This window comes from Temnothorax longispinosus, chromosome 9 (assembly GCF_030848805.1).
Source record: "Temnothorax longispinosus isolate EJ_2023e chromosome 9, Tlon_JGU_v1, whole genome shotgun sequence".
Lineage (NCBI taxonomy): Eukaryota > Metazoa > Arthropoda > Insecta > Hymenoptera > Formicidae > Temnothorax > Temnothorax longispinosus.
Genome location: NC_092366.1, coordinates 7,207,018 through 7,232,357, shown reverse-complemented (window position 1 = coordinate 7,232,357; position 25,340 = coordinate 7,207,018). Strand labels below are relative to the sequence as shown.

At 35.8% G+C, this 25,340-nt stretch overlaps 3 protein-coding genes across 6 annotated transcripts in view; 1 reads left to right on the top strand and 2 right to left on the bottom strand.

Moving 5' to 3' along the window:
• Positions 1 to 226: 226 nt before the first annotated feature.
• Got2 (glutamate oxaloacetate transaminase 2) lies at positions 227 to 23,693 on the bottom strand. The gene is made up of 9 exons (XM_071787476.1): positions 23,684 to 23,693; positions 4,245 to 4,435; positions 3,540 to 3,696; positions 3,269 to 3,397; positions 2,986 to 3,207; positions 2,506 to 2,662; positions 2,253 to 2,351; positions 1,831 to 2,147; positions 227 to 1,691 (listed from the first exon to the last, which is right to left on the bottom strand). The coding sequence occupies exons 2-9, from the start codon at positions 4,331 to 4,333 to the stop codon at positions 1,569 to 1,571; spliced, it is 1,293 nt and encodes a 430-aa protein (XP_071643577.1). The 5' UTR covers positions 4,334 to 4,435; positions 23,684 to 23,693; the 3' UTR covers positions 227 to 1,568.
• Positions 4,423 to 6,721, top strand: Thoc6 (THO complex 6). 3 transcript variants are annotated; one of them, XM_071787479.1, is made up of 6 exons: positions 4,423 to 4,563; positions 4,851 to 5,167; positions 5,362 to 5,589; positions 5,726 to 5,893; positions 5,974 to 6,136; positions 6,259 to 6,721. In XM_071787479.1, exons 2-6 carry the CDS (start codon positions 5,031 to 5,033, stop codon positions 6,577 to 6,579), a joined length of 1,017 nt encoding a protein of 338 aa, XP_071643580.1. In that variant the 5' UTR covers positions 4,423 to 4,563; positions 4,851 to 5,030; the 3' UTR covers positions 6,580 to 6,721. The 3 variants fall into 3 exon arrangements, with proteins under 3 accessions (XP_071643580.1, XP_071643579.1, XP_071643578.1); XM_071787478.1 differs by having other exon boundaries at positions 4,463 to 4,604; XM_071787477.1 differs by having other exon boundaries at positions 4,518 to 4,688.
• LOC139818654 (uncharacterized) overlaps positions 6,727 to 25,340 on the bottom strand; it is a 34,302-nt gene continuing 15,688 nt past the window's right edge. The window contains exons 3-8 of one of the 2 annotated variants that reach the window (XM_071787467.1): positions 11,312 to 11,439; positions 9,364 to 9,622; positions 8,982 to 9,160; positions 8,580 to 8,849; positions 7,888 to 8,161; positions 6,727 to 7,740 (exon numbers count right to left, since the gene is read on the bottom strand). In XM_071787467.1, the coding sequence (XP_071643568.1) occupies positions 7,385 to 7,740; positions 7,888 to 8,161; positions 8,580 to 8,849; positions 8,982 to 9,160; positions 9,364 to 9,622; positions 11,312 to 11,439 (1,466 nt within the window). In that variant the 3' untranslated portion in view covers positions 6,727 to 7,384. Of the gene's footprint in view, positions 7,741 to 7,887; positions 8,162 to 8,579; positions 8,850 to 8,981; positions 9,161 to 9,363; positions 9,623 to 11,311; positions 11,440 to 25,340 lie in introns of those variants that run through there. The other variant, XR_011733469.1, reaches the window with a different exon arrangement.

Here is a 25,340-nt window from a genome sequence, read left to right as displayed (position 1 = left end):
TACACACAAGTAATTCTGATTCTAAAAAGTAAAATTACTGTCTTATAAATTTAAATATTTATATAAGAGTATAATTTCTCTTCTTCTTCCTCAGCACTACAGCCCCAGCGTTAAGGTATATGTTAGGGGTGACAGTGTGGTGTAGGATATAGAAGCGGCGAGTAGCCTTAAATAAGGTAATTTAAATTGTAGGATATAAAAAATGAACGAGTAAGTGAAGAAAATGTTATAACATGATCTTTATATATATTGCACTCTTTAAAATATAAACTTTACAAGAAACCTGTATCTTCAACAAAGCTCTTCGGATATCTAAAGGCGAAGATATATATATATGTATATGTATTAGGTTGGCCAATAAGTCCGTGCGGTTTTTTACTTATAAATGTTATAAGTAAAAACCGCGCACGGACTTATTGGCCAACCTATTATATATGATACAGTCACATTCTGTTCTTCTAAATTTTCCTCTATTCTGAGTAATTTATTTTTCTTCAAACTAACAAGTTTTTGTGCTGCCTCACATTGCTTTCCCACTACACACATTTGCCATTTGACTAAGCAATCATATTTTTCTTCTTCTTGTTAGTAATAAATTTCTAACTTTTATATTTAATTTTCTTCCTAAAAGATCAATTAGTTCTAATAAGCATTCTTCGTATCAATTGATTTTATTGTTACAAATTTCCAATCTTTTCACGGGACAATAATGGTTGAAACATTTTCCATTAGAGCATACAGGAATCGAGAATCAAATCCGAGTCTCGTTTGTCAAATAATTATCTTATTATTGAACTTTTTAGTTTCAAATGATCATGTTAGAATGAGAATAAATGAAAGACATTTTTCTATATTATTCAAATAGAATTGAGAATTGCAAGAACTTAGAATAGAGGAAATGCTTAATCCCGATGATCTTAGAATAAAAAATGACTGATTTAAATGCTAAATATAAAAGGATTATATTATACAAAACAAGCGCTTTTTACTGGAATCTAATGTATACACAGCTGCAACAAATGTTTGACATTCGAATATTTGCAACTCGCATTGCTCACTCGTATTATACGAGTTATATAATTTACAATAATTACTTTATCTCCATACAGCCAGGATATGATACAAAAAAACATTTTCTTTTTTTGAAGAAAATATAAAAAAATATACTTATCATCAATATTAAAATATTATCAAAAAGATTACGAAAGTAAAGATAACTCTTTATCATTAAATCCTAATCTGTAATATATATATTGTATGATAAATTATTTGCTACTGTACAATATATTTATACAACAGCACATAGATTATGCTATTTGCGTTTTTTTTAGAAACTAAGTGGATATCTGATATATCTAATAAATCTAAGAATGTTGAAGAACATATCATTTCATATCCGTGCTGTGTGGTTTTCTTACATATTTTTCCATGATCTTGATTAAATGTTACTTTGAATTGTTCAATTCGTATACAGTAAAATAGAGATAGTGGGCGCTATATATTATTATTGGATATTGACAAGGCGGCTTTGGGTGAATGATAGTATGTTGCCAATAGTGTAGAGGAAGTTACTTGGTAACTTCGTGTATTGCATGTGCCAGATATTCTACGTTTTTCGACGTAACACCAGCCATGGAGATACGGCCATCCTTAGTAAGATAAACGCTGAAGTCCTTTGTGAGTCTTTCCACCTGTTAAAAGATCAACAATAATTAAGAGAATATCAATAAAATTAATCATAATGACAATTATTTTTTATTTTCTTATTTAAAGAATATAAAAATTATTATTTATGTATATTTAAGTATCAATATAGAAAAATAGAATCACCTCGTTTGGCTTTAGACCAGTGTAACAGAACATTCCGATCTGATTCGTAATGTGAGACCAATCACGAGTGCTGCCGTTCTTCTTCAGATTGTCACGCAGCTTTGTGCGAACTGAAATAATACGATCGGCCATACCCTTCACATCACGTAACCACTCCTTTCGCAATTCAGGATCGCTGAGGATCTCATTAACTATACGGGCTCCATAAATCGGTGGGTTTGAATACATCGGCCTAATCAGAATCTTCAATTGTGACAGGGTACGTGCAGCCTCGTCCTTACTAGATGTTACTAAACTGAACGCTCCAATCCGTTCACCTAAAGAAATAAAAAAGAAAAATACATTAATTTTTCTCACTTATATAATTTTTACTTATACACACTTATACACGCATATAGTATAGTATTTTTACTTGTACGCACCATAAAGACCCATATTCTTTGCAAAGGATTGAGCTAAGGCAATTTTGTGACCTTCCTTAATGAATAGTCTGACTGCATGAGCATCTCTTGTAAGATCTCCTATAAAAAAATAAATCAAGATAGTAGAAGAGATTAGATAAGTATTAAAATTTTAAGTCTTATTAGATAAGACTTATAATGTTAAAATTAACAAATATATTATTATAATTAATAAACGTTAAAATATAAAATAATAGATTACATTAAAAAATACCTGAGGCAAAGCCTTGATATGCCATATCAAAGAATGGAAACAGATTTTTCTTCTTTATCAGAGTGGACAATTCTCCCCATTGTTCCGGTTTGGGATCAACACCGGTGGGATTGTGAGCACATGCATGTAGAAGGATAATTGATCTCTCAGGGATATTCTATTCACAGATAACATCATTAGTGCGACAAAATATTAATTCCTTAAAAATTGTAACGTTAATCAATATATAATGCAGTATTGATTTTATGAGCGTTGTCTCGTAAATTTTTATGCCCAATCGTGATTATTATTTATATCTGTCAAAAATCACATTATTAATATTTAAAAAACATACTTTTGTATTAGTACATAAGCATCAGTTGTTATAATTTTAGATAATACGATGCAAAATTGTAACTAATATTTATCTTTTGAATATTTTTTGCCAATGCATGCATCAAAATAGTGATTAATCACTTTTGTTAAAAATTTTATACTAACAGATATATCTTCCATTAATCCTTTAAAATCTAAACCACATGTTTTCGGATCATAATACCGATAGGACTTGACTGTAAGCCCGGCAAGTTTAAAAAGAGGAATGTGATTCCCCCAAGTAGGAGTTGGTAGATAAATGTCCTTATTGCCAGCAAAATGATGAGACAGAAATTGTGCTCCAACAAACAGAGAACCAGTACCAGAAATTCCTTGGATTGTTGCATTCTAAAAAGGAAAACCTTTGTTAAGAAAAAGCTTTACATATTATTTTTATCATAATACTCACCAATCCATTTGTGACAACTTCATTTCCATCTCCAAGAGCTAGATTAATACTTTGCTGGCAAAACTCGATATTGCCAGCAATTGTCGAGTATTCCTTGTCCATTTCTTTGATTCGTATTTTCTCTTCTGCCTGTAACGGATAATCCAAAATACATTTTTTATCATATTTTATAATAAGTGAAATTTTATGTTTATTATATTTACATATAATAATCTATTACACCGTAATATTGATTGTTCTCTTCTAGAATTGGTCTTATTTATTTACTAACCTTACGAACACTCGGAAGAACATATGGTTTGCCATTATCATCTCTATAAGCGCCAGCACCCAAATTGACTTTTTTCGAATTCTGATCTCTCTTGTAAGCCTCAGTGACTCCCAGAATGGCATCTGGTGGTCCCATTTCAACATGAGACCACCATGAGCTGTAAAGGATATTTTTTAAATAAATTGCAGTTATCTTTGATTTCGTATCAGAAAGATTAAATGTTATCTTTCAAAAGCAGACTGCTAATAAATAACAGGTGTGGCTAATTAAGCACAAAATAAAGTTATTAGTTACTTTAATAAGAATTCTATAGCAATAAAATAATAAAAATTTATATTTATCAAAGATAATTTTGAATTAAAAGATATAAATGTATTCTTCCTGCATTCTTTCTTTACTTTATATATACATAAAATAAAGTAGATATATATTCATATTTTGCAACTAATTAAATTCCAATTAATTTAATTGTTACATCCTCTGTGCTGGTACTCAACACAGTATTTTTCTATAGTTTCATGACTGTACATACATCTCAGTCTCGATTAAAATAATTATGACCATTTAATAATCGAGATTCCGATCTCGAAGACAATCGCATTTCCGTTGAGGCGTAGCGTCGAGGAGAGCAGAGTACAGCAGCTGGACAATTTCGCGAAGGTCGAAAGGTCATTCGTCTCAAGCAAACGAATGTCGAAGTCTCACCTAGAGAATCTCGCGGCCATCGAAAAGGGATTGCAGGTGTTTTTAAAGAAATTCCCGGTTGTTATGAGCAGCCTCGTTGCATGTGCCATTTGGAGTATAATCCTTCACGATTCTCCCTTGCTGAACGGGAGCTAACCTCAGCTAATTTCGGATGAAATAGAACTCAACTGGGCCGACACGCCGACACACGAGTCACACGACACTGCAGACGCCGAATCGGATAGACTGGAATAGTCCTATGATCCACGCCTTCCACGGAAGAAACGGCGCCGGCGGTCACATGATCGATGCGAAATCGCGCGGAATGCAATCGGATCAGGTTATCGCAATCGTGTTATCAACGTGATTAAATACGTCAAAGTACTTGGAGGTTTTTTTGTCATTATCTTTCGCGCGTGAAACGCATCGTAATCGTTTTATCGTATGACGTTGCAAGCGATCAAGGTTAGAAAAGTTGATCTTGATATTATTCAAATTCGCGAAACGTGTTTCGACGCGCGAGATTTTTCGAATTTTTTTTTCTCAATATGAAAGATTCGCATAATTAAATCTTTCTATAAAAGTAAACTTTAATCTTATTATTAAAATATTTTTCTTTATTTTCAGAAACGGTGGGCTTCTATGTAGAAGCTGTGGCGTTTTCCTAACCTAATCCTAACCTAAAAACTTCGGTGGTAAAAATATCGGAGTTGTCTTTATGCTACTTGCGTAAAAAAAAAGCTTTTAAATTGGAGGCACTTAAATGATTAAGTGATTAGAAAGAAAAACGATCGACTGTACGTGTATATGCGACAAATTGTGGAAAAGATGATAGACCCGACCAACAAGAAGTTACTTTACAACACTGTGCTGTCACAGACATTTTCACCCGACGGAAATTATCTTCTGGCTGGCAATATTTATGGGGACGTCTCAGTATTTGAGTAAGGGAATATTTGAATAAGACACTTATTTGTGTTTCTGCAGCGCATACAATGTATAGTATATTACGGCAATAATGTGATTCTGCAAAAAGTTAAAAACAGTTCGGATGTATATACATTGCTGTATGTTTATGAAATCGGGCTTAATTCTTCAGATGAATTGCTCAATTTATAATTGCTGAATTTTTAAACAGCCTGTCAAAGGTCTTAGGACCCAACAAGGTGGAGGAGAATGAGTTACAAGGACCCAGTTATCGCTTTGCCGCGCATCCTGATCAAGAAGTCGCATGCATGCTCTCTGTGGAGAATTTTCTTGTGACAGGAACACGTGGTGAAATATCAGGATGGGACTGGAAAGTGGTTACGTCGAATAAAGCTCCCAAAAGTAAAATTGCTTGGAATATACAAATTCCTGCTAATAAGTAAGTGAGAGTAAAAGAATATAAAGTAAAACATCATATTAATGTATTAAAATGATAAATTATGTATATATATATATATATATATATATATATATATTTAGAATAAAATATAAAATATATATGTATTTCTTTTCAGAGACAGTTATGATAAGCCAGACATAAATTATATGGTGCATTCAAAAGTGAATAATTTATTATACGTTGGCTGTGGTGATAATAACATTTATGTTATAAACTTAGAGGACAGAAAGATTCTGAGAAGCATGCAGGGCCACACCGATTACATACATTGCCTTGCCATAATGTAATTATTTATGAAAAATACATTGTGCAAAAGTGATACTGGCCATTTTCATAATTATAAAAAATTTGTGTAAACTTCAGGGATAATCAGCTTGCCTCCTGTAGTGAGGACGGTTCTGTGAGATTATGGGATTTGCGCAAAAAAGAGAACACTAACATATTAACGCCCCATTTAGTAGACAAAGTTGCTCGACCACGATTCGGAAAGTGGATTGGCGCTGTTGATTTCACCGAAGACTGGTTGGTACGTAACAATAATATATTTATCTTAAAAAGAAGATTGAACACTAAAATAATGAAAAAGAAATAAAGAATTGCACGTAAATTAATATTTTCTTGACTACACTGATGATACATGCGTTACAGCTATGTGGTGGTGGACCTAGTTTATCATTGTGGCACATGCGAACAATGGAGGTAGCGACAATTTTCGATCTGGCCGATCAAGGGATCCATGTAGCAGAGATCTATGAGGAACGCGTGATTGCTGGAGGCTCGACCGACCATGTTCATCACATGACGTATCAAGGTGAGGTTCTAGCCAAAGTTCCCACATCGAATCTCACCGTATACAGCGTGGTACACCAGGAAACGCCACACAAGGTGCTCAGTGTGGCCGGCTCCTCAAACTGCATCGACATCAGTACAAACTTTAATTACCGCGAAATGACGCTCAAGTTTGCATAATAATTATTAAAATAAATTGTTATTACAAAATGGGAATTAATTTTTCCAATAAAAATGTTTATCCTTTTTCAAAATTGGACGGATGAAATGGATATAATTAATTTGCCAGATTCTGATTTTTTAAATAAATATATTAATTAAGTGTACAGTTTTTTTATACGATACAATTCTTTTGTACAAATATACAAGCAATATTTGCGCGATGAAATACAGAGATACATATGCATTTGTCCTTATAATTGCACTTTTCACATTGCCTTTTTCCTTCTGCTTATACATATAAATAAGGATGAATAAAAATAAAGAATTAAAAATTATAATAAAAAATAATAGAAACCATTAATATAAGTCTTATATAACGTATCCATTTTGCGCTTACTACATAACTACATGACAAATATGAAAGAGAGTAACACAAAGGTGGTTAAAACAGCCAATGTTCACATACTCTTTTTTTCCATTATTTATCCATTATTTATAAATAACAAAAATTTATATATATATTTAATAAAAAGGAATTAATATATATACTTTAAATTAAAACTGATATTTCTTTAATATATAAATACTGAATTTGTGGTATCACATTTGTGAAACTAAAGAACCCTTTTACTTATAATACAATTATTATTCCAAAAATGTGTGGGACCAAATTCTTTATATCGTAATTACAAAATTAATTATTATTGAATTCGAATCTACTCAAGTAATTTGGCAATACTTCAAGGATATTGCTTCGAGAGGGCGATATCACTTCTTCATGAATTTCATGAACGAGAGAGGCTATTTCTCCAATTGAAAGGAGTCAGAGGAAACCGTGTCCAGCGATAACCGCTGGAATAAATCCTTCCCTGCCATCCCTGGAGCGCACCCAGAACCAATCGTTCGTATGGTCACTCAATAAGGCGACCACATCGCCTTTCGAAACTGTCAGGGCGTTTGCGGCACGCGCCTCGTAGTCATTCCTGATCACCAGAAGCGTGTGCCGTGAGCCTTTGGTGCGTGCGTTTGCCGCTGCCCTCAGGTACAACCGATCGACACTGCGTTCACCGCATGCCGACACTGCGTCTCTTGGTCCTCGTCTCATTCTGCTGTTGCGCCCGCGACTCGCTCCGCATTCGGACCTGGTGTCACGCAGTTTCTCCATGTCCGTCATGTTTCCTGGAGAAAACGGAAAAGCCAATTAGAAAAACTGAAGTGTAATAAAAAAGTATGATAAAAACGTACTTTATTCTATTTGATAGAAAATTCTGAGCAAAATTGAATTACGGACAAAATAAAATTAAATGAAATCTAAATTTTGCTTACCTAATGGCCGGGGAAAAACATCAGTGGAGTCTTCCCAGCATGGTCCTCGCGTAGGTTGCGGTAAGATACCCAAGGGCAAACAGGCGGCATAGCCGACGTACCCCTCTTGTCCGTGAGGCGTTTGCACATATAACCAAGTTTGGTTCTTGAAGACGGCGTTCACGACTGTACCCAGAGGAAGAGCCATCTCATCTTGTACGCCGCCTTGAGTTTGATATAATACCGACGGGAAAGACAGGACAACTGGGATGTTTGCTGGTCTCTCTATGGATGCCTAAAATTACAAATGTAAATTGTATACTCTTTATTTCCTAAAAAATGTTTTAGAAGCAGTAAAAACCAAAGAGACGCTCTCTGGATGAGTAATTATTTTATTTAGTTTATTACTTTATTAACATGTATCTAGTATTCTAGTATAACAAATTTTATATTGTTGATATATAACGTCCAAAATTAGAAACAATGTCAATTGATAAACCCTTATCAAATTTTTATTAGAAAAATTTGTTTTTAAATCGATCGTTGAAATTTAACTGGACTAAATCTCAAATTAATTAATTATTAATGTTCTGAATTATTAGTATTTTAATATTCATAATATTCATAAATATATGAAATACTGGATATACTAATTTCCATAAAGAATAAAAAAATTATAGAAGTATACAAGATAAATAAAAGATAAAAAACACCTTGGTCAGGAACGCGTCGAGATCGGCGATCTCGTAGCCGAATCTGCTTGGTAATCTAGGTTTGTGCGAACGTTTGGTCCGCCTATGCCGATGTTTTTCTCGTCCGTTGGGTGTCGACGTTGATTCACGAGATACTAGGGAAGGCTCGGATACGGCTCTCTTCACTTTCTCCTTTTCCTTCGTATCTTTGAGACCGATAAATTCTTTGTCAAAGTGCTTCTCCAGAGGACTATCCAACTGCTTCTCACCGATTGTTTCTTTGCCAATAGTCTTCGAAAAGAATATTTGAAAGTAATAAAACGTACTCGTTAAAATCAATACTAATAAACTTAAAATAATGAAAGAATTTATCTATAAAAGAAAGTTTATATCTCGAGTTGGGAAATGAAGATTACAGATTACCTTTTCGATTCTTTCGATCTTCTGGAGCCTGTGCAAAATCTTCTTCTCGCGCTTCTCAATGCTCTCCTTGCTCTCAATATTTTCCTTGCTAGCAGCGTCTTTCTCCTTGACACTTTTAACGCTCCTTCTCGAGGATCTCTTGCTGCCCCGCGAAAAAGCGTCTCGATCATTGTTTGTACCTTTTAAAAAGAAATGCATAATTTTATCAACATATACAAGATAATATAATGGTGTAGCTGTGTAGCATATAATTTCTATGTTAAAAATGCTTTATTAAAAATTTAAGCGATTTTCTTATTACTCAATATGACTCTCGATAACGTTATACTGTTCAAAAATAAATATGAAGAATGAGGAATAATAAAAAAGAAATGACATTTACCTCCACTGCCATTAATAGTCGAATAGTTGTTAGATCCAGGACCCAAGTTAGATTGTTGTTGGCCGCGCAAGACCCACGTTAGCGAGATTCTGGGGCGTAACAGGGTGCTCGATCGTTGCCCCATGCTCGTCGTCGACGCGACGGACGTCGGGGAAAGTGTCGGCGTTCTCGAGAGTGTCGGCGATCTCGAGTCGCCCGTCACGACCTGCAACGGGCAGTCCGCCACCAGGTCCACCGTCTGCACCGAACGGCCATACTCCTGGAAAATACATTCTCTGTCAGATCAAAATTTAATAACGAAGACACAAGAATAGTATATTAAATCTTATTACAAAATTACAAATCTTTATATTAATTAAAATAAAAACGCAAAACGAAACATATATGCAAAAGTATATATATGATCAATGAACTCAATTTATATAGATAATTATAATTTGTAGAATTTTTATTTATAGCTTGCTGCAGTTTAATTATTTTTTTCTCTAGCTATTCTAAACTAATAAACTCGTTCAGTATGTATCACTCTCTAGCATTTTTCGGTTGAATTAATAATCACTATTATTCGTGGGACGCGTAATATGCGTGATATTTCTCTATCGATATCGCGTTGCATCTCTGCATTTCTAGAGCGCGACTAGCCACTCGGAACGAAATTGAAGCAGGAAGCTAAGATGTGATACGCGTACGTTCCCTTTATATTTTTTATATCTTTTAAGAAAGAGTATATTCTTGCGAAATAAATGCCTTCCTTATGCAACTCGTTTACTTGCATTTTTCTGCTGGATTTCTAGATTTGTTATTCTCACCTTATTCTCACCTGTTTGTTTTCAAGAAATGTTGCGTATTTTTACAAATAAATTAAAGATACGGTAAAAAAAATTAATGTTCAAAATTGCATAACAGAGAAAAAATATTCAGGTATTATACGTAATATTAAAAAAAAAGAAAATCCCCCTCCGAATTACATAATATTAAAAAAAGAGAGACAACATATTCGAGTCTGATCGGACTTCGGCGACCCGGAAGGGGGTCCGGATAATTTGTACCGGATTCTCATCCCTCCCGCCGTCAGTGGAGGTAGAGAAGCCGTCTTTTCCCGTTCGCACAGAAAGTGGATTATTAATGCGTCTCATAGGCGTTCAATTAACCCGCGGCGAGTCGCCGGGATGAATTATTTGGCGGAGCTCTCTTTGGCGCAGGGTTCCGGCTCGTACTTTACCGCGCCATGGAAATTTACGGTTGTCACCTTTTTCCTGCGCGCGAATAAATGACCGCGGCAATTTCTAAGCGTACATTAATTTTAAGCTGTTATTAATTTTTACTATATATGCACAGTTGTGACGTGGCTTTTTTAAATTGTATGTATAGGCGCGTTGTGTGCGTATATATGTTTTAACCCTTAAATGCCACACCTCTCAAGAATCTCGTAAATGACACATGGGGTCTAAAAGACCCCAGCATGAAAAATGTCTCCTTACTCATTGATTTTTTGATATTTAGTTATGAAAATTATTTTCAATGTTGTTCAAGGCTTAGAAAAGAGAATAAAATGCTTATATTGTTAAAATTTCAATTTCAACATAGTATAAAAGATTAAGTAAACTGAGTACTGCTAAGTGTACAAACGGGTAGGTCAATCACTCATCAACAGGTCAACTATCATCAATGGGAGCATGAGCTCCATTTTTGGGGGTAACATTTGAAAATATATCGATGTAAAGGGTCTGGGGTCCTCTGGACCCCGGGTGGCATTTAAGGGTTAATAAGAATTATATCGAACAATAAGAACTAGAGCTAAAAAAACGATTTAAAGCACATATCAATATATTCCAACAAGGAATTATATATCTTTCTCCTCGACTTTCTATGAGCTTTTAATATGCTTACAATGTTGGCTTTTTTAAAGGAGAGGACCGAAAACGATTCGTATGATATCGTATGGTACCTTGAAGATTCTATCGTTGACCGACGAGGCTGGGGCAGCGGGATCTTCCCCTGAGATAGTTACAGCTTCCGTTTCCTCCAATTGATGGTCGATCTCGCTACTCCAGGAGTGTCGCCTCTTCAGATCTCCTAAAATAAAAAATAATACAGATTTAAAAAGAACTGTTTAAAAAAAGAATAGGAGGTTGTAAGGAGAATCAGAAATGTTAAGAATTGCATGAAATTTAAACATAAGCTTTTTTATAATATCTCAGCATGTGAATTTGTTTTAGATTTCTTCACCAGTTAGTTTCTGAGGACATTGGTGTAAGGAAACTTCTCTAATTTAATTATACTTTAATCTTTATAATTACATTTTTTATTATCTATTAGTGTGTCATCAATAATTTTTTTAATAAAACCGTATAATTTGACATATATTTACATAATCTATATATATTTACATAATATACATATAAATATGAGTTTAAACTCTTTGTTTCTTATTTTAGAAAAAAAATATTTTAAATTAAGGTACGTAACTGCTTGCCTTTTCGACAAAATTAAATAACATATGTCGTAACAGAAATATAAAATATCGCAGAAATTTTATGGATCGATTTGGGATCGGCCAAGGATAATTTTTATGTATTGTGCTTTGCGTGCCTCGACTTCGCGTTCCCTTCGAAGGCGAGGATCTCGAAAAAACATTTCGGGGCCTTACACGCACGGGGATAATGGACGAGAGAATGAGCTCGCTGCTTAAACACAGTATTCGAGTCCCGTGACTTATGGGATTCGATCGGACGTGGCGTACCGTAGGGCCCGTAGGGGGGACCCCAACCTACGAATTTGCTCGTTTACTCGCATCAGCGGAATGCCGCGGCGCGGCGATGGAAGACCCGTTTCTTCATGGGAAACGAGCGAGCGATCGCGGGCGTGAAGATTTATCGATCTCGCGCGATCCCAATGTCGATTACGTCAGTTGGATCCGCGATCGAGTGAGAATATGACGAGGAAGAATTTGTAGGCAAGAATGCCGCGATACCCTGACCGCTACCGACGCTACCGAGATTATAGCGTTTCGTTACAATGCGAAATCACAGCACATTGTTCAATTAATATCTATGATTTAATGTTGAATTAATAATAATCTCTAATAATTCAGATTGATATTAAATTAATGTAAAATTAATAAACTAACGATATTACGGTTAGAACGATACTACACAAGTGACACACACACGTGTTTTAGCCGCGATGCACTTATGTATAATATGTAGGTACGTCCGGATGAGATGAGATGTCGGACGACTCGATTTGCACGCACGTGATCAGCGAGCACGTGCGCTGCTAAGGAGCTGTCACGCGCGTAACTTTTAGCGTGAGAGTAAATATTGCGAAGTGCTTTTCAAAAGAATATATAACTTATATATTTTCGTCTAATGACTTACCATGTGTTCTTTGCACAAAAACTAACTTTCCATCTCGTCAAAAAGTAATCCGTAAGACTATTTTAGAAATAAAAATGTGACACACAATTAAAAAATTAAGAAGATTAGAACAGTATTAATCTGTCAATTTTTAGAATTGATATTCTCGACAACCAAATCTTTCTTAAAGAGCGTGGAAAAAGTTCATTTTATAATTAACATGATATCATTGTATATTTACACTATACTGTTTGTTATATTATTGTAACCGTGAGAGAATAAACGCACTAACTCAATTCTCTGGAGAGATAAGCGTGAGGCGTTTATCCAGTTTCTCTAATCTCGTGAGACTGCCAATAGATCACAAAAGATCAGCGGGGATTTCTTTCGCGGTCCGTAATAAACTTTTCCGCTTTCTCGTAAACTTGACGTACGACAGTTCAATCCAATCCACAATAAATCCTCGTTATCCGGCGAGCTCTTATCAAGTTTCTTCGACACGGTCGAGAGATACGAGAGCGACTCTCCGTGTCTACCGTGAACGAACGTCGTTTGACAGATGATGTCGATGTGTATCGGTCGGCGAGAGAAAAAAGCCGTCGGGCGAGAGAGGAACGAGAATTACCTGCGCTACGCGACCGCTTCCGCTTCTTTGGGCTCGACGATGATCGCGGAAATTCATTAACATTTAGCCGCTAATCACCGCGCGATTAACCACGTTATCGTCCAGATCACTCGGCACGTTGCCGTTGACGTTGTCGTTGCCATTGGCTTAACACGCTACGTCGCTACCACGACGAAGATATCGCGCTGTCAGGGATGCAGTGATGTCTTGTTTCGCGCCTTGCAGCTTCGTGATTATATCTCGATATTTTTACTTCTATTCTATAAGCCTTACAGATGCGCACATATTTTATACTTTTTTATTCTTTTACATTTTATCAAGACAACGCGACGTGGCTGGGAATCGTGAGAGATCTCAGAAAACTTCACTAAACTCGTTAAAATCAACGACACTTATGAATCAATGTTTACATCTCATAGAATCACTCCGGGAATCTTGCGATAACATTTTATTTCAATATATTTTAATAATTTATTGTTATATATTTGATTATTAGATATTTAGAAAATCAACATCCCGATATTTCCTAATTGCACGTTTCCACCTACAATTATTCACGCACATTATTATGTGATTACAACACATTACTCTCAGGCTTCAGTATCTCGACAGATTTTCATATCACTGTTCATGTACAATCAACACTCAAATATCTCCTTTAGAAAATTGTTTTTTAACAATAATTTTGCACTCACACTGACTAGAGATCATCCTCTTTGAAAGGAAAAGGTGTAAACCGAGAAGAGATAATAATTTAAAAAATAATTGAAAGAAAGTAAAAAAGTCGCGTTTTTTCCGCACTTTTCATCGATTGCCGGACACTGACGGCAAGATTGCAGGTGTGCTTACGGTTCACCCGCAGGTGCAGCTCTGACTAGACTAAACGTGCTCGTTGCGGCGCGCCGAGTAGTACTCTAGGAGAGGAGAGAGATCCCGGGAGAGAAAGCGGGATATGACGAGAAAGAGAGAGAGAAAGAAGGTAATACCCGGTGCTTCGATTGGTCCATGCTTCCCGCGAAAACGGCCCGTCCAATCGCCGTGACCGCGTAATTGTCGGCTATCAGACTTCGCAAAAACGACCCCGACTTGGGCCTCGAGTCCCACGAAGCCGCCCCTTCGACCGACGAGCGTTCATCCGATGAGCACGCACTTCCCCCTCGACCCCTCGGCACATCTCTCTCCCGACTCATTCGAGTGAAAATACCGTTAAATATCGTCACTAAAAAGTAGATCAACCTGTCTATCGGAATCGTAGATCTGTCGCCGTAAATCGGCTTATTATTAATTGACTGTCCGTGACAGATGACACGCATCAACTAGAGGTATTGCTATAGATATAACTACCTAAATTTCGCTCAATTTAAGATTAAAATCGTAATAAAATTAAAAGGTAATTAAAGATGCAAAATAAGATGACGTATGATTGATACGCCAAACATTTATTACATAAATTTTAATTAAAAATATAAAAATATAAATTAATAGATATATCATACCTTTGATAATCACTTCATGTTTCAAGTTTTAAGGCGCGGACAGACGAGCGACTTTGTCGCGCAACAGTGAAGCGCTCGTGTGTCTGCGCCCTATGTAAGTTAAACTTCTTTTATTTCGACAACAAAGATGTTATACTTATTATTGTAATTGTTATAATTATATCCTGTTACATTAATCCCAGCTTGATAAGTTAAATGAAATATAATATAATACGATCACCATTCAAAAACTTGAGCCTCCCTTTGCTTCTGCTTGCGGAGAACAAGATACGTTTCCACTTCGTTACATTCTTTGAAATTGCAACACTTTGCTTCTCGTCGCTTATATCCTGGTGCTTATCCCAGTATAATTTATAATTTCACGATTTTTGCGAGATTCGCGCCCTGACGTCTCTCGTCATGCCCGAACGAATGAATAACTCTTTCGCGCGAGAGAGAGAAGAGGGAGGATGGGCGGTTCGTAAGTGGCGGGTCGATGAGACGCGGCGGGGTGAGGAACCGAGGCGGAGGAGGGCCCAGCGACCTCTGACCCCCTTGGGAACCGTGAAGAGCCTGAGGGGCAGCGCGAGGCCGAGAAAGGGACTCGAGAATCCGACCGGGACCCACCCGGTCCAAAATACTTGCACGCCGGTTACACCGCCGCGCCGCTGGCGTAACCACCGGCGAGCCGGCGGCCCGACGCCGACGGGCTCCGAGCTCCGATCGCGAATTAATTCGTCGCGAGAAACAATCGAGAAACAATTCTAGAGAATCGGGATATGTACGTGTGTAAACTTAACTGACATAATGAAAAGGAAAGAAATACAGTAGAAAGTAACGCAACAAGTAGTGTTGATATAGTAGCACAGACGAAATAAATCATATTTCTATATAAATGTATTTATATTGTAAAAAATATGAGAAGAAAAATATGTGTTCTACATTTTTATGTACAAAGCGTTAGAGACAAAGGGTCTGAAACTTTGAAAACATGTAATACTTGCTAAAAGAAATAAAACCCGAAAAGGGCAAGGGATTTTTTTTTTAATTGGTTTCTTTAGTCAATGCGCATATAAAATTGTAAAAGTAAGATCATTGAAAAATAAATATCTAAAATTTTGGATATTTTTCAACGCCCTGGATATTTTGTCACACGTGTTTTCATTATTTGTCTTAACGAAAAAGATAAGTGACAAAATGGGTTTTCTGAGGTCTTCATCGCGTTGATGACCTTCCTCATATCTAATTGCAAGACCAAAGCAGATATCTTTTTTTTAACAGAAATGGCCAGTCGTGCAATAAACAAGGATCGATCGATCGGCCTAAAACGAAAATTGTGTTTGGCTAAACTCAGGCTAAAAGTCTCCGGCGGAAGTCTCTTCAAGTTTTTCCGATCGATATAAGTGTAAAACGAACATCGATTCTCATGAGTAGCTACGGGTCTTGGTTCTCATCCTGGCTGGCGCGTACATATTTTCACCTTGATCCTGGGCGAGCAAGGATTTAAGAGAGACGAGAAGCGGGCGAGGGGCAGAAAGCGCGTGAGCGTGTAATGGTGATTGAATGCGGCTAATGGCCATCCCGTACGGGACTTTCCATACAGCCCCGCCAAGATATACGTTATGACCGCGGCATAACATTTACCGAGTGGTAAACAGCCGCGCATAAACTTCAGCTCAAGTCCTCTTTCAAGAGGGAGGAGAGAGGGAGTTAAGGGAAAGAGAGCGTGTTCATCGCCGACCTGGTTCTCCGTCACCTGGAGAACGCGGTTCGAGGAACTCGAATGATAGCTTCGTCTTCGCGTTAACCGATAACGACCTCACGGGAGAAAAGACAAAGATATTCTCGCGTTAAAAAATTTCTCAAGAAATATCCAGCCTTGTATAACGTTATAATTTAACACTTTGGGGAGGAGTCTCACATGACGCTTCATACGCTTTAATTTCCAACTTATTTTATGAATTTACAAAAATTTAATTTACTCGATATTAAAATTAATTGTCCTCTTTATGTTTTTTTTTTTTTTTTTAAGGATAATGTTAAGAAAGAGAAAAATAATATAAAGAAAAGTTTCTCGCAAAAAATTTTTCATCGGCAAATTTTTCATCGCAGCAAAATTCCATACCGCGGTGCAGCCAATCTTTATTAATGCACCAGGCGCGTTTTACGATTTAATTGCGCTCAGATCCCGGGGAAGGGGATACATGCGGCCCAATGCCCTCTGATTTACGACTTCGCGTTGCTTAGGACAATTTGTCACGGTATACACGGCTGTGTTGCGATAGTTCTTTCCCTACATATGTTTTTAATTTCTTGCACAACCCCAAAAAGATTTCTATAAAATCGATTTCAACCCAGAATACATTGCGACAAAAGTTTTCCCGATTCACGAATTCTTAGAGAGGGTTGATTTAAAATGATTAAAAAATATTTACGACAATGTGTGTATACATATACATGTATGTATATCTATATATATATACATTATATATGGCAAAAGAAGAATTGAGGGACATGAAAGATCGAAAAGAAGAAGAAGGCGGGGGCAAGACTGACCCATGACCCGAGAGTTCTGACGCGAGTCTGATTCCTGAAATGTTCGCGCGCACCCTGTAATCATGGCTGAAGGTCCGGTCGGGCCTCTTTGCTGCCCATTCTCTCTCTCTCTCTCTCTCTCTCTCTCTCTCTCTCTCTCTCTCTCTCTCTCTCTCTCTCTTCCCATCTTTTCCCTCTTTCTCCGGATCTTCTCTCCCCGGTCTTCTCCGCGGACCCGCAGTGAATATCTATAATTTAAATCTCGCTCGGGCATAAGTGGCAGGAAATCATTGTAATTAATATGGCGTACATGCACGTGCGCTCGTGTAAGTGCACGAGGATATGCGCGGCTCGCGCCGAACCGTCAGGAAGATTCGACTCTTTAATTCCCGAAGACTGCATGAAAGTTTGTATAATGCCATTTAGGTGTATAATATTTACAATATCATCGAGTGTCAATTGAAAATTTCTAATTAATGTAGTACTTGACTTAACTTGACTTAAAATAACTTAAGAAAATATCGTATTAATTATAATTCGAAAATTAGATAACGACATATTATTATATTATCTTAACGTATTATTAGTTAATTCTGAGTAATTATATGTACCCTTAGTATACAGTTAAGAAGTATTGTAATGCGTAAAATTCCATGCACTTTATGCCCACTTTAGGCAATCTATAATTTTATATCAGATTGTAAAGTAGAATTTTCTGCTTATAATAGGGCCGGTTGTTCCAAACTATTGGTAAGCTACCTGATAGTTAAATTACATGTCTATCTTTGTCCAATGTAAAGGATAAACAAAGACATACATATGATTTAACTATTAGGTAGTTTAGCAACAGGCTGGAACAACCAGCCCATAATTTTATATGTCGTGTATTTTATATATATATATATGTGTATTTTAACACACACATATACACACTTTATATATATGTTATATTCTTGATTAGAGTTAATATAAGAACAACACATATGTAACTTACATAGCTTCCTGGTATGTCTAATTGATTATATGATTACTGTCGAGTACGAAAAATGTATACTCTCTTCCATCTCTCTCCAATCTCCAAAGCCGGAAATAACGATCGCACACGGCGACGATATATGTGAGCAAGTATAACGGTTGATAAATTATTCATGGATTTATGACACGTGGTGTCAATGTTACTGTTGGTTTTGTTAATACTTTGAACTTGCGTCGCCGGATTACGGCATTATTATTTAAAAAAGAAATGGGAAAATGCCTACGGCCGACCGGACGACGTAATGATTGCGCCGTGGATTTATGATAACCCGGATAAAGCCAAGATGAGTACTGTCACACAGCCGTTATAAACAGGCTTATCACGATTATCGCTGAGAGACGTATTAAGGATAGCCCATCACGCAGGATTTTCCGCACGATTAGGCTTCCTACGTGCACCTCGACTGGCATAATCATCCATTTAGATGAACGAGCTGTCATTTAATCTGCCAATAACGTCAAATTATTGCGCATTATAATTATGGTCTTTTTTTCTCTCTCTCTTTCTCTCAAATAATTTAGACTAAATTTAAGACTAAATTAAGTAGCTTGATTTAATAAAAGCGATTCAAATATAGCTAAAATTTTTTATGCAATCATGTTCAGAAAAAGACAATTTAAACATAGCTGAAAATTTTAGATGTAGCTTTGCCTCACGATAAATGTAATTAAATACTTAGTACAATAGCACTTTTAGATATACTTTAAATATTAAACGTAATGTTAAAAAGTTTTAAAAATCATTTAAAACTCTTCAAAATTTATCAGGAAAAATGATTATTTTTTATATTGCTTACATATTTTAATTATAATTTTATATTAATATTTATTATATATATAGTTTTCTTTTTATATATAACTCTACTTTATATCAACTTTTTAAATTACTAATTAGTCAGTAACTAGTCTTTAATCCTCCATTAGATTCCAGAATATAATTAGCTTTACATAACAAGTTCTATATAATCTGAGAGGTACGATAGTGCGATGAAAAATTATGATAAAGTAGACGATCAAGTAGACTTAACGGAATCGAAATGGTATAATAAATATTACAGATGCACAAATAATCATCGCGCATATGTATAGAGAATTATCCCCATTTAGAACTCAGTATCAGATGTTATCTCTCGATAACGGATTATGCGATTAACGTCGGTGAAAATTGAAGAGAAGCGCGCGTGCTTCTGATAGAAGATAAATCACTAACGAATGTTATTATCGCATTTCAACGCAGCGACATCGATTTGCTCTCCGTCTGTCGCTTTCGAGACAATTTTTAATTATATCTTAGATGGTCAAGAAAACGCGGAGAAATTCCTATTTCCTAATTTGTATTAATTTATTTAATATTGATACAACATAATCTTAATTTATAAAAATATTTTAAATGCTAGAAATGAAGATAAAATCCAGAACGACGCTGTTATTGATAACAGAACGACGCTGTTAGTGATAATAGAAACAAAATAATTTCTGTAGTTAATTGTTCAGTTATTGTCAAATTGATAAAAATAATATAGTAGTAGGATTTATGGCTTATTTAAATTTATTCTCGAAATGGACAATGACTCGGAATTCGTCGCTTAGGCTTAATGAAATTGCCAATCTCGTAATAACTAATCGTATAGACGCCATTTTTCAAAAGTTATATGCTTTACGTCGAATCAATGAATGATGTCAAATACATTACAGCACAATTTAGAAAGAAGTCTGCAAGGTATTAATTTTCATCATGACAACGTAGATGTTTTGTAAGTAATTTAATTTTACGCTTTGTCTTTATCAGAAACTCGTCGTTAGAAATATTCTCGATTCTCTCGTAGAAGCAACGTAGATTCGAAATCATGAAAATTCCTAATTAGATTGAAACGTACGGCGGGAAAAATAGAGGATAATTTTCCTTTTTCTTCGAGATTCTCGGCTCGTGTACCGTCTGCATTACGATCGGCATAAATCACGAAGCATGCACGCGAGTGTGAGTGGGCGGAGAAGCGCATGGTACCACACAACCGCGCGTCATAAATTTGATACATATTCATTGTGGTTTGCTTCAACGGCATGAACTCGATATACTCCGCGCGTTCGGGGGGGGGGGGTGGCCTCCTCTTCTCTCTTAAAATATGTCTTTTCTTTATTTCTTGTATATCCGCGGAATATATGCCACTACTTGCTTCGAACATTTTTAAAATAAATTTTCTTTCAAACGATTCGATCTCTATGCGCGAAAATATATCCGGCGAAAAGAAGAAGCAGTGGGGCCAGATGTAGGCCCAAATTGCGTATAGCGGCTGGCCGGCGATATCTCGGATCTCGCAATTACTTTTCAGCCATGAAGCCAATCTGACCCGTTCTGCCAATCTGGCAAAAGTGCGATCTTTTGAACGCCTTGGAAGATTTCGACGTCCTATGCTCGCTTCCCTTATGGTCTCGAAGTCTCGAAAATCCTACAATTAATTAAGGTAGGCGTCTCGCTACGTGCTAGTCATGTGACTTTTTGTATAAGGTTTTCACGTTCAGAAATATATTTCAGGCAATTTTTGCTAAGGGAAAAATAATTTTATGAATTATGGTGTAAAATACGTGACAAAGTATGTTACTTTTTCCAAATTATGTGATTTTTCTCATTTGACTTCGTTTTGATCAGCTGATCATGCGAGTCGTCGAGAAAGGTTATCATCTCCTTTTCGATTTGACAATTACTGAGCTTTAAAGGATTTCAAAACGCATGACAGGGGTGTCAATCACTATCCAATTCGGCTAAGAAAGACGAGCCCCATAACCTGCAACTACAGTGATTAGCCAGCGGCGTTGCCAAGTCTTCCCAACCTCACCTCGACCAAAAAATGTCTGCTCGATTACCGCATTTTCACTAAAAAATTAGCAGCGAAATCTCCGGTAAACTATATATTTTATGGTTGCATCGGATTCTTCGAAATCTAATGTACAAAAAGCAATGTTTTTTCTCACTTCATCTAATCGAAAAATGCGAAAATATGTGATTGAAACCGTGATAGAGCCTTCTTTTTCTGCAGGCCGTCTGTATGAAGTAATGCAAAATTTGTGATTTTTGAGATCGATTTTCTAGAGTAAATAGTCGGTAAGGAGCCACAGAAAAAATCGACTGCAAAGCTGATCATATAATTTGATATAAAATCCGAAATCGAAAACTTTATCTAATACATGCCCTGACGAGACGACTACCTTAAACCCCGCCACAAAAGTATTTGACAGAGGTAATTCGTGAATTTATGTAGTATTCGTTGGAATAATTCTTCAGATTTTCTTTGCAAATATTATATTTGCAATATAATTTATATTAATTACAGAGTTATATATGTAATGTGTTATTTATTTATATAATACACATTTTTAATTATATTGTAAATCATATCATATAAGTATATATGTGTGTATAATCTAACAATATTGTTGATATACATTTGTTTCAACCGTTCACTCAATTATGACGCAAATGACAAGTATAGCGATATCTTATTCCAAGTTCACGCTCCACTCGTATGTTCATTTCATACGAGCGACGCGCGGCGGTGTCTCACATTGTTGCGAGATAACGGCGTTTAAGAGACGGTGTCGAGACGGTGAGGGATCGTTTCGCCGGTCATTGTTTATGTAGCCAATTATTGTGCCATTCGCTCGCCCCGTAGGGGTAGCGTATCGCTTACAACAAATCAATTTGAGGCACATCTCGCCCCGGGCGAGGGGCCTCGCTTAAACATCGCTGTCCCGCTGCGCGGACAATGCTCTTCGTCTCGAAGCGGCGCGAAACGTCCCATGGTGCCCTTTCTCGATGTCGTTCTTTCGCCAGTATCCGCTAATGCTTATAACATTCAGATAATCAGCGTCGGATATTTAAGGATACCGATAACACTATCAATGATTGAGAAAAAATGTATGGATTATAGATTATGGATATCATGATAAATTAAATTGATTGAAATATGTGGAAAAAAATCTTTTTAAATTTCTTGATTTTATAACTGAATATTTAATTAAGAATAATATTCCTCAATTAAGAAAATGACATATTTGTCATTTCTCCCTGATAGTCATTTAACCGTGCTTAAAATTAAACCGCGCCGCGCTTTGATCATTGACATCAAAAGTTTGGAAAGATCAAAGAAAAAAAAAGAAAAAAAATATAAGAGAAAAAATACGATACGCTCAATCGTCAGCAATTAATCTTCATTAGCAAATAAAAAAATTATTCAGTTACAAAAGGCACCAGTTTTTTAATTTATGATTTGAAATTTATCCAAATATTTCTTAATTAAGTTCTAAATTAATTCCACTTCAATATTTTAGTTTTATTTCAATTCTACATGAATTCTACCATCGTCAGATTTAATTTAGTTCAATTTTTAATCAGTCATTATTCTGCTATTTAGATGTTGATATAATAATTTACATTTAAACAACAGCAACGCGTTAGATCGTCCTAAAATTTTCAACGAGCAGAGACACGGACAAATGAAAGACAATGATCGTAAAGCATTGCTTATCTGGAAATTGTCGAGGTTGCGCTCGGAACGGTGAATTGAACGCCCAAGAAAGAACGCGTTAATGAGCACGGCCTAACGATTTTACGGCGTTGTTAAACGCAGGAACACCTATTTATATCGCGCACTTTAACGACCGATGCCGTGTTTCGATATACTTGGTATTACCTAGCACCGACATCCCTATATCGCTCTATCTCACTTCCAATCGGTCAATGCGCTCGAGATTAGGCATCTATTAGCTGCCGCTCCTTCCCATTCTTTTCTCGCAATGCTGCACGATGCTGATAGCCGATTAAATTCCTAAGGAATCTCGTAAAGCGCTTCAGTAAGGAAGTTAATTTCGGATGGTAATGCGAAAGGGGCGATAAGAAAATTTTAATTGCTCACGAACGTCGCAACATCGCAGTCACTACGATAATTAATTAATTCTTCTCTTTCCTCTTCTTTCTAAAAGATCGTCATAAAAGAAATTTTTTATGTAATCCTCTTCCCTAGGGTTTAATTTGATTTAATTCTATCTATTATTTTTTCTATAATTATATGATTATATTATTAATGCTAATAATGATACTAATAACGTTATTACTCTTTAATAATTAAAAAAAATATTTTTTTTTAATTTAATAATTTCTCTAAATAATAATATCAATAATCGTTTTTCGACATAACTAACGATCGATCTAATTAATTATTAGAGCACGACTAATTGACGAGAAGTCGCTAATCACGAATAAAGTAATTAATGACGGTCGTGCCGCGAGAATCGATCACTGCAGACCACGTCCTGCCTGAGAATGCACTCTGAACGAGGTGTACATCCTCGTCGTCCGCGTCACGAGATTCGCGCAACTAATTAGCATGCTAATTAAGCGGCGCCGACGTCTTTAAAAGAGTCGGCGCTGCTACACGCTGCTATGCTTCCCATTGGGTTCTCCTCGAGGTCTTGAACCCTTTTCTTCTCTTATCCTTTCTTCCGACGGCAAGTTAGCGGAAAACAGGGGGCCCGAGGAGATCGTTTTTATGCTTCACGAGAAACGACCCGTCAAATGGCTTACCACGGGGTACATTAAACCGAAATTTTGTACAATTAAGCTTTAAATTGCATAACAAAATAAATGTTGTAGTATACTATATGTTATATGATCTCTGTTCCATAATATACATAACGAATAAACAAGAATAATATTTTTATTTTCCATTTTAATTTAGCTTTTCCAAAAAATATTGTTCCCATAAGAAAAAGAATGACAATTATACAAAAATCAATTAAAATAAATCTCATTGCGAGGAGACATTTAAAAACATAATTCTGAGAAATCTCAGGAATTTAAAGATTTCCTGTGACTATAATTATGCGATTAACGTATTTCTCCAAATGGGTTTGCGGTTGTTTGTTCGTAAACGTTCAGAAATACGCTGTCGTCGACGTATAATGTCCCGCGCAGGTGAATTGTGTCATAATTTTCCCAGGGGACAACATCGTCACGATAAAGTCATTAATTAAGTCGTTAATTAAATCCCAATTGCGGAATTAGCGTTAGAGTTCCATGTCTAATGATGTCGATTAAGAGCCGCTTCGGAAGAGAGTTTGTTAATTAAGACGACTTAATAAGGTTCTTTTTTCTTTTTACTGTTATCGTACTGTCTCACTGTTTCTGCACTCTTACGTTAACTGTACTTTTGAATCAAATTTCATCTTTTAATTCCAAGATCATCGATCGCTATTCAGAGTTATTCATCAAAATCCTGACGTTTATGCTAATTAAAAGTATAAATTGTAATTATAAAGATTTGTATGTACTATATATACGGAATAAAATATTTCTCACGTACAAATTGTTAAAAATTTAATAAATATATAATTGATATATTATACATATATTAAAGAGTTAATTTTTAAATATTACTTTACATTGTTATAATTTCATAACTTTATTTTTTCATAGTTTCATATCATATTGAATTCTTTGAACAAAATTATTATTAATATAACATGGTCATTAATAATGACTCATTATAATATATATTATAATATTAAAAAGAAAATTAATATTTATAGAAATAATTTTCTAGAGATAACTCTTATTTTTTTCAAGAAAGAAGATTAACTTTTGATTACGTATGTAAAACGTGCAGTATATGCATATATTTATCATATGTATTGTATATTTTTGTGTGTTTATATTATATATAAAGAAACAGATAATTTGCCTGCCAATCTTTTTAAAATGATACTCGTAAAACCGAACAGAGAAATTTTTTCAGGCAGTTCTCACGACTTTTTATCCCAGCTGAATAAGCGAAGCGGTCTCGTTACGAGAAGTCGTAACCCCCGGTGTGTCGGTGGTGGCTGAGCAATTTCGATGTCGAAAATCTACGCTGCCGCGGCCGCGACGAAAAACAAAAAGGAGTTAATTCGCGGCTT

What these genes read in the sequence shown, in the direction of transcription:
- Got2 (XM_071787476.1), bottom strand. Translation starts at nt 4,333, where the DNA reads ATGGCACATGCAACGAGGCTGCTCATAACAACCGGGAATTTCTTTAAA. An exon ending in AAAGAATATGGGTCTTTATG is followed by an intron (nt 2,148 to 2,252) that starts GTGCGTACAAGT and finishes TTATTTCTTTAG; the next exon opens with GTGAACGGATTGGAGCGTTC. An exon ending in CTGGTCTAAAGCCAAACGAG is followed by an intron (nt 1,692 to 1,830) that starts GTGATTCTATTT and finishes ATCTTTTAACAG; the next exon opens with GTGGAAAGACTCACAAAGGA.
- Thoc6 (XM_071787479.1), top strand. Translation starts at nt 5,031, where the DNA reads ATGCGACAAATTGTGGAAAAGATGATAGACCCGACCAACAAGAAGTTA. An exon ending in GGGGACGTCTCAGTATTTGA is followed by an intron (nt 5,168 to 5,361) that starts GTAAGGGAATAT and finishes ATTTTTAAACAG; the next exon opens with CCTGTCAAAGGTCTTAGGAC. An exon ending in ATACAAATTCCTGCTAATAA is followed by an intron (nt 5,590 to 5,725) that starts GTAAGTGAGAGT and finishes ATTTCTTTTCAG; the next exon opens with AGACAGTTATGATAAGCCAG.